The sequence below is a fragment of the Rhincodon typus genome, chromosome 7, assembly GCF_021869965.1.
Source record: "Rhincodon typus isolate 14 chromosome 7, sRhiTyp1.1, whole genome shotgun sequence".
NCBI classification, from domain to species: Eukaryota; Metazoa; Chordata; class Chondrichthyes; order Orectolobiformes; family Rhincodontidae; genus Rhincodon; species Rhincodon typus.
The window spans coordinates 44,796,318-44,811,443 of NC_063338.1; the positions used below are offsets into that span (position 1 = coordinate 44,796,318).

Genomic DNA, 15,126 nt, shown 5'->3' on the forward strand with positions numbered 1-15,126 from the left:
GTAAGTCAAGGACAGCCTATGATACCAGTCCAGGCTCTGCTCAGGGTATTCAGTCGAGATGCTCTCCTCATAATGGGTGAGAAATTGATTGAGAGGCAGCACACCACCCATCTTGACTCTTTCTGCCCTACTGTGGCCCGTTCTACTCATGGAAGTGATAGGAGCATGTATTACTGAAGATGGAAATGGGTGGTACAGCTATTACTAGTGGTGCAAGTGGGGAGGGTGTGAGTAGGCAGCACTGGGGCATGCAGGGCTAGTGGTGTCAGGGTTAGGGTGGGTGAGGGTGAATGGGGAGATGCTGCAGGCAATAGTGAGATTGGAAGAGCATGAGCCTTTGTAGGAGGTGGGGACAGTAGCAGAAGTAGAACGAATATGAGTATCGGGGGAAGATGGAGGCACTCATGCTGATGGAGTGGAGAAGGACATGTATCTTTGTCCTCCAGTGCCAGAACATCCTCTAGACAGCTGAGACTACTTTATCAAGGTGGCATCCTCAGACACTGCTGGTCAAGGGGGAACAGGAAGCATCAACCTGTGCAAGAGGACCTCCAGGTTGTTGTCTGTAAGCTAGTTGCCAATTTCTCCTGCCTTGTCAGAGACAACTATCAGCAATGTTGCAGGCAGCTCTGTGCTGACAGTGTTTTTCTAGGTATATGACAGGCTTTTAAAGTTGGCATAAGGTTACAGGATACCAGTGAATTCCAGGATATTACTGAGCAGCAAATTATTTCAGGAACAGGGTGTGGTAATATGAGACGCCATGGCACATGCAAAGTAATTAATGATGCACGTTTAGTAGGATATGGCTAGAAAACTTGCTAATCAATGTGGCCTGACACCCTTAGGCAACTCAGATTTAGCCAAAATACATAAGGCTCCACCCAGAATCCTTCTCATTGGTAAAAGTGTGCAGAAGTACACACACCCACACATATATATATATAACTTCCACCTGATTCATTAGTCAAACTCCATCGACAATTTTTAAGATAAAATAAGTAAAAGAAAGACTCAGTCAAGTTATATTTAAAACAATATTATTTTTAAAAACTTCAATTCTGTCACTGATCGTTTACTGCAGTCTCTGACCTCTAAAGCTGAAACAAATTCTCATTAGTCTCTATCTTCTGGATTTTGATAGTAATACAGCTTGTAGAAACTGTTTTGTGATAGCAACTTCTGTCAGATCCTCTGAACTGACACAAAAATCTATGACAGCCCATCAAAGGATAGATTCTGCCACAACCTTTGCATCTTTGTTATTCTCAGAGTGCTTTTCCTTCATACAAACACACTTGAATAGATCCTTTCCCAAAGTCTTTCTTGCAAAGCAAGAGAAAAGCAACCCACCCATTGAAACAAAGGCTACAGACAAGATAATAAGAATGCCAAAATGTTCTGGTGCCGGCATGATGATAACCATGACAAAACGGAGAAGGTCCATAATACCATTCATGGAGCCCTGAACACCATTTACAATTCCTCTTTTCGATTCATAAACCATTTCTTGGATAAGTTGTGTTACTGTCAGGTCAAAGCTCCATAAACCTGGAAAAAATATTTTAAAGTCAATACATGATTTAGGTTGAAGATGCTACATTGCCACTTGAGGACATTATAGGTTATTTCTCCTGAAAAGTCGAGTTATTAAGGTGAAGGCTGGCAACTGAATATGTAACAAGTACCTTCAGAAAGTTGAAGGAAAGGATATGATAATATGATGCTGTTAAAGTGGAGTAAGAAATTTTGTGTGCTTAAGTAACTACACTGAGTTGATGATAGTTAGCCACAAGATTGTGGGTACGCTCAAGCTGAGTGCATTGTGAAAGGCTCATTCTAAGGCTGTTAACTTTTGAAGGTGAAGATCATACTGATGGGGAAAGGAAAGATAGAAAGTCACACAAGTGTGACCTTGCCCATCCTAGTTAGGTTATTAAACCGTTGGTGGCACCGGTCTGTAGTCATGAGGGTGAGAGGGTCAGCAATCAGTGCAGCCTTTCTCCATATAATGAATGATCTACATTCCCATGAATATGTGTCTTAAAGATCTGAAAATATTTCAAAATTACATAGCCAGTTGCGAAAGAGTCCATTTTATCTATGTATCACCCAGTTACTCTTCAAAAAACCCTAGTAACTAGATTTGTTTAGATTTACAAATCTCATTTGAGGATATCATTTCAGGAGAAATCCATTCATGTTCCAAATCTGGTTGCCCTAATTAGAATAACTTAGATCAAAGATCTAACTTTTTTATTTAACGCCTCCATTACTAGTTTAACCTCAAGTTAATTGACATCACCAGATCTTCGATATTGTGAGTAAATGTTTTTTGCCCATGGAACATTGGTGTCATTGACAAGGCCAGCATCTGTTGTCCAACCCTAACTGTCCTTTGAGTTACTTGCTAGGTCATATCAAAGAGCAGTTAAGAGTCACCCATAATTCTGTAGGTCTGAATCAGAATCCCTACAGTGTGGAAACAGGCCCTTCAGCCCAACAAGTCCACACCGGCCCTCAGAGCATCCCACCCAGACCCATCCCCCTATAACCCACCTAATCTACATATCCCTGAACGCTACGTGCAATGTAGCATGACCAATCCATCTAGCCTGCACATCTTTGGACTGTGGGAGGAAACTGGAGCACCGGGAGGAAACTCACTCAGACACGGGAAGAACGTGCAAACTCCACACAGACAGTCGCCTGAGGGTGGAATCAAACCCAGGTCCCTGGTGCTATGAGGCAGCAGTGCTAACCACTGAGCCACCATGCCAGGCCTACATTCACATGTAGGCCAGGCCAGGTAAATATGGCAGATATCCTTCCCTAAAGGACATAAGTAAACCCAATATATTTTTAATGATCACCATTACTGATAATTCAATTCTGGTTTAATTGATTTAATTCAAAATTCCACCAGATGTTATGGTGGGATTTGAGATTATGTGCCCAGAGCATTTGGGTGGATTTGAACATTTGGATTTCCAGTCCAGCGATACTAGCATTGTAGCATCACCTTCTCTTTTGGTCCTAGTGTTGTTCCTAGACCACTAGGCCTTCATTTAACTGTAAATTCTTTGAAGCTATGAGGTCTATTGGGATTACTACTGTAAAGTCACCTCTTTCTCTAATTGGATGCTCTTCCACTGAATAAAGTGAATTGTCTTACTGTTCAAAAACATTGACTAGAATGCCAGTTTGCCACAGCAAAACTTTAAGTACAGGTATGGCCTGTACTACGTTACAAACATTTTATTGGTGGCTATAGTGGAATTTGAAAGTGTACTTTGCTGTTGCAAATGCTTTTTTTTTAACACAGTGAGTTGGTAAGACCTGGAATGTATAGCCTGAGCATGTGGTAAAGATGGATTGAATCTTGACTTTCAAAGGGAATTAGATGATTCTCTGAAGGAAAAACAAAATGCAGGGCTACAGAGAAAACTTGGGGGAGTGGGACTTGCCGAGTTGCTCTTCTAAGGAACTAGCACAGGCACATCAAGCCAAATGTTACCCTTCTGTGCAATAATCATTCTATGATTTCCAAACGAAAATTATTGACAGTGAAAATCCCTTGAGTATTACATTTAATAGTGAAATATAACAATGATTTAGAAATACTGTATCCACAGTTGTATCTGAATACTGTTATGTACTGCTGAGAAAGATCTGACTTGAGTTTCATACTCAAGAATTCTGCGGGAGGGTTTAAGTTTGGCGGGGGGATGGGAACCAGAGCTACGGATCAGAGAATGGGGTAGCCGGTGTACAGGCAGATACAGCATGCAGAGAATCTGTGAGGAAGGATAAACAGTTGATCGGGCAAAATTGCAGTCAGTGCAACGGGTTGAAGTGTGTCTATTTTAATGTAGGAAGTGTCAGGAATAAGGGTGCCAAACTTAAGAGCATGGATCAGTACTTGGAACTACGATGTTGTGGCCATTATGGAGACTTGGATAACACAAGGGCAGGAATGGTTGTTGGATGTTCTGGGTATAGATGTTTCAAAAGAAATAGGGAGGGAGATAAAAGAGGTGGGGGAGTGGCATTGTTAATCAGGGATGGTGTCACAGCTGCAGAAAGGGAAGTCGTGGAGGAGGGTTTGTTTACTGAGTCAGTATGGGTGGAAGTCAGAAACAGCAAAGGAGCAGTCACTTTATTGGGAGATTTCTATAGACCCCCCCAATAGCAACAGAGACACTGAGCAACAGATTGGGAGACAGATTGTGGAAAGGTGCAGAAGTAATAGGGTTGTCTTCAATTTCCCTAATATATATCTGAAACCTCCTAAATGCAAACAATTTGGATGGAGCAGATTTTGTCAGGTGTGCCCAGGAAGGATTTCTGACTCAATACGTAGATAGGCCGACTAGAGGCAAGGGGCATATTGCATCTGGTGCTTGGGAACGAACGAGGCCAGATGTCAGATCTCTCGGTGGGAGAGCATTTCGGTGATAGTGATCACAACTGCCTGACCTTTACTATAGTCATGGAGAGGGATAGGAGTATTTAATTGGGGAAGGGGGAATTACAATGCTATTAGGCAAAAACTGCGGAGCGTAAATTGGGAACAGACGTTCTCAGGGAAATGCACAACAGAAATGTGGAGGTTGTTTAGGGAGCAGTTGCTACAAGTACTGGATAAGTTTGTCCCACTGAGACAAGGAAGGGATTGTAAAGTGAAGGAACCTTGGATGACAAGACATGTGGAACATCTATTAAAGAGGAAGAAGGAAGCTTACTTAAGGTTGAGGAAGCAAGGATCGGACAGGGCTCCAGAGGTCCACTGTCCACTGGAGTAGTACCAGATAATTGGAGGGCAGCAAATATCACTCCTTTGTTCAAGAAAGGGAATAGGGATAATCCTGAAAATTACAGACCAGTCAGTCCTACTTCTGTGGTGGGCAAATTATTGGAGAGGATTCTGAGAGATAGTATTTATGATTATTTAGAAAAGCACAGTTTGATTAGAAATAGTCAGCATGGCTTTGTGAGGGGCAGGTCATGCTTCACAAGCCTTACTGAATTCTTTGAGGATGTGACAAAACACATTGATGAAGGCAGAGCAGTGGATGTGGTGTATATGGCTTTTAGCAAGGGATTTGATAAGGTTCCCATGGTAGGCTCATCAGAAAGTAAGAAGGGATGGGATTCAGGGAAATTTGGCTATCTGGAGACAGAACTGGCTGTCCAATAGAAGACAGAGGGTGGTAGTAGATGGAAAGTATTCAGCCTGGAGCTCGGTGACCAGTGGTGTTCCGCAGGGATCTGTTCTGGGACCTCTGCTCTTTGTGATCTTTATAAATGACGTGGATGAGGAAGTGGAAGGGTGGGTTAGTAAGTTTGCCAATGACACTTGGTTGATGGAGCTGTGGATAGCGTGGAGGGCTGTTGTAGGTTGCAATGGGATATAGACAGGATGCAGAGCTGGGCAAAGAAGTGGCAGATGGAATTCAACCCAGAAAAGTGTGAAGTTTTGGAAGGTTGAATTTGAATGCAGAATACAGGGTTAATGGCAGGATTCTTGGCAGTGTGGAGGAACAGAGGGATCTTGGGGTCCACGTCCATAGATCCTTCAAAGTTGCTACCCAAGTTGATAGGGTTATAAAGAAAGCGTACGGTGTGTTGGCTTTCATTGGCAGGGGAATTGAGTTTAAGAGCCGCGAGGTTATGCTGCAGCTCTATAAAACTCTGATTAGACCACACTTGGAATATTGTGTTCAGTTTTGGTCACCTCATTATAGGAAGGATGTGGAAGCTTTAGAGAGGGTGCAGAGGAGATTTACCAGGATGCTGCCTGGACTGGAGGGCAGGTCTTATGAGGAAAGGTTGAGGGAGCTAGGGCTTTTTTCATTGAAGCAAAGGATGAGAGGTGACTTTTTCCCAGGGCAGAAATGACTATTACTAGGGGGCATAAATTTAAGATGATTGGAGGAAGGTATGGGGAGATTTCAGAGGTAGGTTCTTCACACAGACAGTGGTGGGTACGTGGAATGTGCTGCCGGCAGTGGTAGTGGAGTCAGAGACTTTTAAGCGACTCTTGGATAGGCACATGGATGATAGTATAATGTAGGGTATGCAGGGTAGTTTGATCTTAGTAGGATAATTGGTCGGCACAACATCATGGACCGAAGGGCCTGAACTGTGCTGTACTGTTCTACGTTCTATGTTATACATTTCTTAGCTTTTGCAATAAAACACCACAGTTTTATTAGATAGCCAGTAAAGAGCCACAAACATAAAATCTGTGGAGATGGTTTTATGTAACTGGGTATTTATTTGCTCATGAGGGCAGGAAGCTTCATTTTCCAGTAATGTATCAAAAAACATGTACTTTATTGTTGCAAGGGATCAAAATTTGTCAAATATTTTCCAATGGAAAATGGAAAAGTAACAAGAGAAAAGACATGAGCCTCTTTCCACTCAATTTCCTGGTGGTTCTCTTCTACCTTACTAGAATAAGCAAGTTCTATGAAATCCCCACATGAAAGAGGATGGTGGTAGCAAACCCACCTAATGTATTCTTCATCAGTGGTGAGGAATCAGCATACAACAAGAATCAATTTGACAATGTTTGTGAGTGGCTTACAGAAAGACAAGGACAATTATCGTTGAGCTTTGTTTGCTTCTCCTTATCACATTTCTTTATAATCTTTCTTCTTAAATTTCTTATTCCCAAGAGCTGTTTTCTCTTTGGACATTGAGAAATTTAAATTCAAATCACTGAACTAAATCCACAGATAAAACTTCAACAAAACTAGCATCAGTAATGGTAACCTTCAAACTATTAAATTACCATATAAAAAATCAACTTGTTGACTATTCCCAGCACACAGTACTGTGTCAAATCTTACCTGTGCACTGAAACAGCCTAGCAAGCCACTCAGACAAAGTGAAGAGGCAGATCACCACCACATTCTCAAGGCCAGTTGGGATGGGTAATAAATGCTGGTCTAATCAGCAACACGTACACATCATTTGACTGAATAAAAAGATCCTCTGACTTCATCCTGCCCTGCTTCTATTGCCAACATCTTTTTATTTACACCTATTTCCAATGTTATAACTCTATCGTGATATTTTATCCTCTCTCTTTGCTTTTCACAAGCTGATCTTTCTGTGAATTCCAACCAACAAATAAGAGTGGCAGAAGTCAATGCCTAAGATTCAACCAATGTCTTAATTATCACTAATGTCTGCCATATCGCAGAACAGATCAACCACAATCTAACTTAATGGTAGAACATGCTTGAAGACTTTTGTGCCCTATTCCAGTTCCTAGGTCCTATTATAGGGCAATTGGAAGACTTGCAGGGGTTGGCAGTGAGAATATTCTTAAATGTTTGGTGTAGCCAAGGGCATAAGGCAGGTGCTAATTTGGTAGAGGCAAACAATCAGCTGCAACAGAAATAGTAGGGGTGAAGAATGTGAAATACCAAACAAAAAGGTGGGATGTTGTATTGCTGACAAGGAGAGCATTTATTGCCCATCTCCAATTGTCCTTGAAATGCTGGTAGTGAGTTACCACCTTGAAACATTACAGTGTGTGTGTCATAGGCACACTCACAACGCTATGCTACTATTACAAACATTTTTTTGGAATGTTTTCTTATTATGTTAATGTGATTTTGTAACACTGTTACTTCTCATGAATTATAACTGTACTGTATGTTCCTGGTATCCTTAAGTGTGCATTACGTTTATACTATGATATACATAAAAAGCGTTATCAAGCTACTTTCTTTATATTACCTACCAACTCTTGCTGACACAGCACCAGCAAAATATAGTGCTATGGAAAGATATTCCTTTATTTCTGTGGAATTTGTCAGGTTGGTTGGTAGTTGTGAAGTTTCGTCATATGGAATGTGTTTGTTAATGAAGGACTGTTTGGTGACAGATGCATTCAAAACATCAGTAGGAAAGATGGTAGTTGTATAGGTTTCCAGCTGATCTGATGCACTTGAATAAAGAGGTACACTCAAATCAAGTGGGCTTCCAGGAGCAAACACGGACGCAATGCATAGTGTAAGGCAAATGATCTGTGCAATACTTGAGAAACATCCAGTATGAATAAGGCCACAATATTTCCTCAATATGGTGAAAAACATAGTTCCTATTAGTCCTGTGAGAGCAGACAATGCCACCATGATGCTAAGTACAGAACTGCTTACTCCTTGTGCATAAGCGTACCCAGTAGTAATTCCATCAAATCCTAGTACAGTCATGTAAAGAAATGAAAGACCCAATGCAGCAAGAAACATTGGTTGTTTATAATAGATAATCCAGCCGTCTCGGAATGTCCTGATTCCAGAAACCAGAGTGCCTTTGATACAGCCTGTTTCCTTGTCATTTCGATTTGTACTGTTGTTATTAATCAGCTCACCCTCAACCGAAACTGTAGCAGAAGCCATTCTTTCATCTTTAAAAGTAGTCTGATTTCGTTCTGAAATGGCAAAGGAGATGGATGCAAGGCAAGGGAATGTTCCAGAAAACTGCAGCAGTACAAAAGTAATGCGCATATTTGCACAATATAACTTGAAAAATATTAAGTTTAAAAACAGTTAAGATTAAAGTCAACATAATGCAATAATGTTTAAATTCTTTTGTCCTAAACAGTCAACTATGCATATCATATCCACAATTTTCCACTGGAGTTTCTCATTCTTGACCTAACACTTCAGGGAGGTATCAGTGGAATCTGTGTTTCCTCTCGTGGGAGAGCTCAAGAACAAGTTAGAGCCAGACCAGTCAGGACCAAAACCAGGAAGCACTACTTCACTAAATAAAAAGCAGAAATCTGGAACTCTCTCAAAAGGTTATAGATGCCGCGTAAGTTTGATATGGGTCAAAGGTGGATTAATAGGATTGAGGTACAGATCAACCATGATCTAATAACGGGCAGCCCAACAAAGGGTCCTATCTGTCCTGCCAACTGGGTCCTGAATGCACAAAGTACAACTGGAAAATTCTGCAAGGAGGTGCTCCTCCAATCAGCCAACACTTCTCTCCTGTATTTGGTGCTAATGGGCTCATTAGTAAACTTATCATGTGGATTTCACAAGCTTCAAAATCTCCCCTCCCCTACCGCATCCCAAAACCAGCCCAGCTTGTCACCTGTTCTTCCTCCCACCTATCCCCTCCTCCCACCTCAAGCCGCACCCCCATTTCCTACCTACTAACCTCATCCCGCCCCCTTGACCTGTCCGTCCTCCCTGGACTGACCTATCTCCTCCCTACCTCCTCACCTACACTCACCTTTACTGGCTTCATCCCCGCCTCTTTGACCTGTCTGTTTCCTCTCCACCTATCTTCTCCTCTATCCATCTTCTATCCACCTCCCCCTTCCCCTCCCCCATTTCTGATGAAGGGTCTAGGCCCGAAACGTCAGCCTTCCTGCTCTTACGATGCTGCTTGACCTGCTGTGTTCATCCAGCTCTGCACCTTGTTATCTCAGATTTTCCAGCATCTGCAGTTCCTACTATCTCAGCTGCAAATGTAGGAGACCCACTGCTTCTGATTGGAGGAGCAGACAGCTGAACAGACAGGGGTCACTGAGTTCAGGCTGAGGCCCGCAGATCATAAATGGCAACAGAAGAAGGGGGAGAATGTGTGAGAGGAAGGCAGGGGAAGGGCAAGAATTTCTGTAAGGAAGGGAGAGTGTGAGTGTGAAGCAGAGGAAAGTTTGTGAGGAAGGCAGTGGGGGAGAGAGGGAGAGAGAGAAAGAGAGAGTGTGAGTGTGTGTATGAGAGGGAGGCTGGAAGGGAGAATGGATAAGTGTAGGGATGTGGACAATATGTGTGTGAACCCAGCATGTGTTTTTTCCTGAAACTCTTGTTTCCTGTTCTGCCAAGTTATATATGTTTTTAACTTGCTCACCAGCTCTAACCTCCGCACATTCCCAACCCCTGCCCCCTCCCTTCATGTGAAAAAAATTGGACAATTCTGATCTAACAACCAGGCTCATGAGACAGAATGGCCTACATTGTTCCTGTGCTCTTAGAAGGTAGTGCTGCTGCAAATTACAGGCAGTGGGCAAAGCCATGGAGGGATTTACAAATAAAGATTTTGAAGTTAACATTCTGGAGAATGGGAGCCAGTCATTATCTGCCCACTTAAAGGCTCAATTAGAAGGTTGCCTGTTGCTTCCCCTGTCACAACCACAACAAATGCAGGAGCAGGTGAGTAGACCTGGGGAGATGTGCTCATTTTACACACCCACCACCCTTGCAACTGCAAAGCAACTCAGGGGAGTGCAAAATTCTGCCCTTACTGTTGAACAGAGTATCCAACAGCACAAAGGCTTTGAAAAGAGGTAAAGAAGCAGGTGGCGCATATGATAGCTGACCCACATATGGAAGATAGCACTGAGTGGCAGCATACTGGTTACAGAGAAAAGAAAACATTTATGAGGACACATTGACTGTATTATATTCGGCAAGCAAGGAACTGCATAATAGTTATCCCATGGATCTAGACAGTGGAGAACAGGCACTGCATAATGATGGTACGGTAAACCAAATTGGATAATAGCAGAGAGGTCAAAAACAAACAGTGAAACACAGAAAATAATAGACATCATCATTTGAGACTTTGGTTAGACCGCTTCAATGCTGGAAGAAGATGGAAGTTGGACTGAAATGTTTAAATAGTGATTTTGGGAGCGATAGACACAGAACTAGAATAACATGTGGAAGACCTCAGAGAGGTTAATAGAAGAGATATATCAAGGCCTAGTAATACCTATTCACATACGTATTAAAAATGGTTTTGAAAGGCATAGGATGATTTCTCAGGAAGTGCTTGGGCAGTGAGTGGATTCAGGGAGCAGAACGTGGGGCTCATAGAAGACAGCATCTTGAAAAGGCCAGAGAAAGTCAGTAGGTGACATTCTTTCTTCTGCAGGCTTATAACCAACGTCTCTGTAAATGTACCATTATCACTTCAAGTAATTCCACATTTCAACTTACATTTCTCCTGAATTTGCTTTTAGATTTATGAGTTGCTACCTTATATGGCCTTCAGTTTCAGATTTCCTCCAAAATTGAAAGATTTTCTCTATATCTATCTTATTAAATCACTTCATAATATTAATCTATCATAACTGTAATATAATCTATCAACTCCTCTCTTAGCCTCTTCTTTTCTGGAAAAGAAAACAATTTCAGTTTCTCCTGCTGGTTGTTCTGTCTCAGTTCTGATATCATTATTATAATTTTCTTTGGACTTTCTCCAAAAAGTATCTGTATGTCTTTTATGACCTGGAGGCCCATGGAAATTGGGAGGGAGTTGAAAGATGCAACTGATCGTGGACAAAGTAAACCTGAAGTATCCTTGCCCTCCAAAAGATAATTAGAGTCATAGAGTCATAGAGCATGGAAACAGGCCCTTTGGTTCAACTCATCTGCACTAACCAGACATCCCAATCTGACCTAGTCCCATTTGCTAGCATTTGGCCCATATCCCTCTAAACCCTTTCTTTTCATTTCCCCATCCAGATGCCTTTTAAATATTGTAATTGTACCTGCCTCCAGCACTTCCTCTGGCAGCTCATTCCATACATGAACCACCCTCTGCAAAGCTAGCCCTCGGGTCCTTTTTAAATCTTTCCCCTCTCACTTTAAACCTATGCCCTCTAGTTTTGGACTTGCCCACCCGAGGAAGAAGACCTTGGCTATTCACCCGATTAACATCTCTCATAATTTTATCAACCTCTATTCTGGAGCTAATGGTGATTTTGGCAAATTGAGTGTATGGTATATATGATAAATATGCAATTTCTCCATGTAGAAGGCAAATAATATCATTGAAGGAACATTAGAAACTAAAGAAACATGCATAAAATTTCTTGGAGGGTTTTCTGGAATGGAAATTAGCATAATTCCCAGAGGAATACCTAAGAAGTGATTTTTGACCATCATCCACCAAAGTTATGGCAAGAAATTGAGAAATCCCATAGATATTCACTTCCATAGCAGGGAACTAATTCTTTTTGCTGTTTGGGTTTCAGAACCATTTCGGTTAAGACATCTAAGCAGGATTTGTTGAAATATACTACAAAAGTATTGTTAAACACCACAGTTCAATTGCAATACTAGCTTAGGCTCTCTCTGTGCCATAATGACAAAATCGACATCCTTGTTTTTACAATAGGCATTCTTGCTTTTTTAATCAGAGGTAGTCTGTCACCAGTCTGCAATCAGTGCCAGAGAACGTATGTTTTTCATAAACTTATTATTTAACCAATTCAATACCTGATTTTAAAAAGCACAATTTTCTGATTAAATATTTTTAATGAGTTAATTCAATAAAAAAAGTGCAAATACAACTGGTTAGAGAATTATTTTACTTACAGCTAACTTTTTCAAGTGGTTTCTCATACCTGAAACTTCTTCCTCCTTGTTCTGGTTATCACCTTTTTTTGCTAGTCCTGGAGTCATTTTATAAATTTTTTGCAGCAACAAATATTCAAAACACATGGAGAACAAATTCCAACCAGCTATAAAGCCACATCCAACTACAGAAGAGCTAAAAGTCATGATCTGGCCCACAGCCATTGGTGAAAGCAGTTTGCTGAGAAGATCAATTTGCCTCAATGTAGCATTCATGCCTAGAAAAGCAAAAGCAAATCTTGATTTAGTAATTTTCAGGTATGAACAGTATTCTACACCGTGTTTATACGAATAACTAATAAAATTCAGATTTCAGACTTGTGAGAAGTGTTGAATGATCAGGATCGTATTTTTACCCCGAACTTCTTTTCATATCAAAGCCGAATTTTCATCATCTATGACAGCCATGGACTACTTAAAATTAAACCTATGCCCTCCAGTTTTGGATTTCCCCACCCAAGGAAAAAGGTCTTAGCTATTCACCTATCCACATCCCTCATGATTTTATAAACTTCTGTTAAATCCACTTGAAACTTTTGTATAAAATTTCTCTACCTGTAAGATTTGTTTAAACATTCTGCTGAATGGTCCACACCTGAGATGCCATAACATCATTTTACAGATGCTGACTGATCAGTTGTAAATTTACATTTTCTGCATTTATTCTAGATTTCCATATTTACAGTTTTCCTTTTTTATTTTATTCAATGTTAAACATTGTACTTTGAAAGACTTATAACTTGAAATATTTCAAAAAAGGTGATTTTAAAAAATAATATTGGATGTACTAATTTAGGAAAGATCTTAAAGCAAACAAAAACGTTACTTAAAACAATGTTAAGACTGTATAATTACAAAAACGGCAGAATTCACTTTATTTGAGATTTGTTTAATGTTGACCAGAAAACATTTCCAAAAATCTAAATTATTGGAATGAAAACATAATGTCCAGGACTAATCTCTTTGAAAGGAAAGCATATTTCACTTTTATCAGTGCAAAATACCCAGATTTTGAAGAAAAAATATAGAAGTGACACTACTTTAAGAAATTTGGGACCGCTGAGTTCTCATGCACAGAAGGAATATGTCAATCTTTTTTCAAACCATAATATAGGAATTCTTCTACCAAATGAGGCAAAATAATGCACATTTAAACAGTTTTATCAACACTATTTCAACTATATTAATAAGAAAATCTGTAAAATATTGAGCCATGACATTTCAGCTGCATAGTGTCACAAATATTTCATTCATGGTTCACATTGCCCCTCCCGTCACAGGCTGATTGTCTCCTACATATTCGGCTGATAGGTTCAAAGTGAGCGTATCAGCAGCATGCACAAGAGGGAACCAGCTTGTGATTGGAGGAGCAGCTCCTCACCATTTCCCTCCCTTTTATTTATGGGAGCAACATTTCCCAGATTGGTTGCCCTCATGAGTGGATTTTCCTAGGTAGTGTGGGGATTTCCAGGGGCAGATCCATCTGGCACCTCTGTATATTTTGAGCACTGCATCCAGAGAGATGTTTTGTTCTGGATTTTGAGTCAAATTAAAAATTAAATGAACCCCAAAAGATTGTAAAACCCATTTATGAAATCAGATTAAAAGAGAAATTGTAAATGAGGGATAATTAATCTAAGGGTCAACCAGAAGACATACCATTGCTGGTGGAGTTTGGGAGACTTTTTTGGTTTGAATTTATTAGGGTCTTTGCTGAGATCTACTTACAGTTTGAACCTTTGGTTATTTGCCGCTCACAAAGAGAATACCAAAGTAAATGGAAACTGAGTAAGCCACAAACATCATATTTGACCACGTCTAGTTTAGCCTGAATCTCAGATTGAATTTTGTGAGGAACAGGAGTTTGAAGATTGTCTAGTTTCAAACTAGTGGTAATATCTACAGTGGGACTCCTGCTGCCTCACTGGAAAATAAATTAATCAACTGCATTAACTTGGAAATATTAAAAACTAAGCTGAATAAGCAACTGTTATATATGTAAAGTACATAAAAATTGATCTTTGAGAAAGCCTGGAGCTGAGGAAAATTCTCCAGAGGATGGAGCATATTTATGAGTGGTCCCTCACATATGCAGAAGTAAATAATTTTAAGATTGATGTATCTTATAAGAGAATTCTTGGGGGAAGTAAGAGGTTAACCCATGTCCGTAACATAAGTAATTATAAGCCTTTGTGCTAAATCACTTGTACTTGCTTTGTTTAATTGATCCATTTAAATTTGTGTTTTGTCTATAAAAAGTGAAATCGTCTGATGTGTTCCTGTTAGTAAAAACAAGTTGTTTGGATTTCTTTTGAAAAGTGAATGGTCTCTAACAAGATCATAACAAAATCAATCTATAGACAGTTAAGAAAATCTTACTGATAAAATGATTTTCGACAAGTATTTTAAATTAAGATCAATGTCTATTGTAGCCTAGTGCTGTCACAAATGCGGAAAATCTTGTCTCATTCTGCTTTCATATGAAAACAGGTTAACAGAGAAAATATAGTCCCAAATGTATGTCATTTAATTTTTCCAGGAAGTCTGAAATCTGACTTTTGCTTTGAAGTAAATAAACCTCAATTGATTTTGTAATATCGTCAAAAATAAACACAGAAACTTTATTTGTAGTATCCTTTACATAATACAATTGCAACTACCTAGCATGGCAGATGGAGAAGTGCCTTCAGGAAATTTATCATGTCAAGAATTATCCTGACTGGTTGTTGGT

General features: G+C 40.1%; 1 protein-coding gene across 2 annotated transcripts in view; it reads right to left on the reverse strand.

Moving 5' to 3' along the window:
- Positions 1 to 1,023: 1,023 nt before the first annotated feature.
- Positions 1,024 to 15,126, reverse strand: part of LOC109915717 (solute carrier family 40 member 1-like) — a 36,910-nt gene continuing 22,807 nt past the window's right edge. For both annotated transcript variants that reach the window (XM_048598524.1, XM_048598523.1), the window contains exons 7-9: positions 12,386 to 12,613; positions 7,760 to 8,449; positions 1,024 to 1,551 (exon numbers count right to left, since the gene is read on the reverse strand). In XM_048598524.1, the coding sequence (XP_048454481.1) occupies positions 1,226 to 1,551; positions 7,760 to 8,449; positions 12,386 to 12,613 (1,244 nt within the window). In that variant the 3' untranslated portion in view covers positions 1,024 to 1,225. The remainder of the gene's footprint in view (positions 1,552 to 7,759; positions 8,450 to 12,385; positions 12,614 to 15,126) is intronic.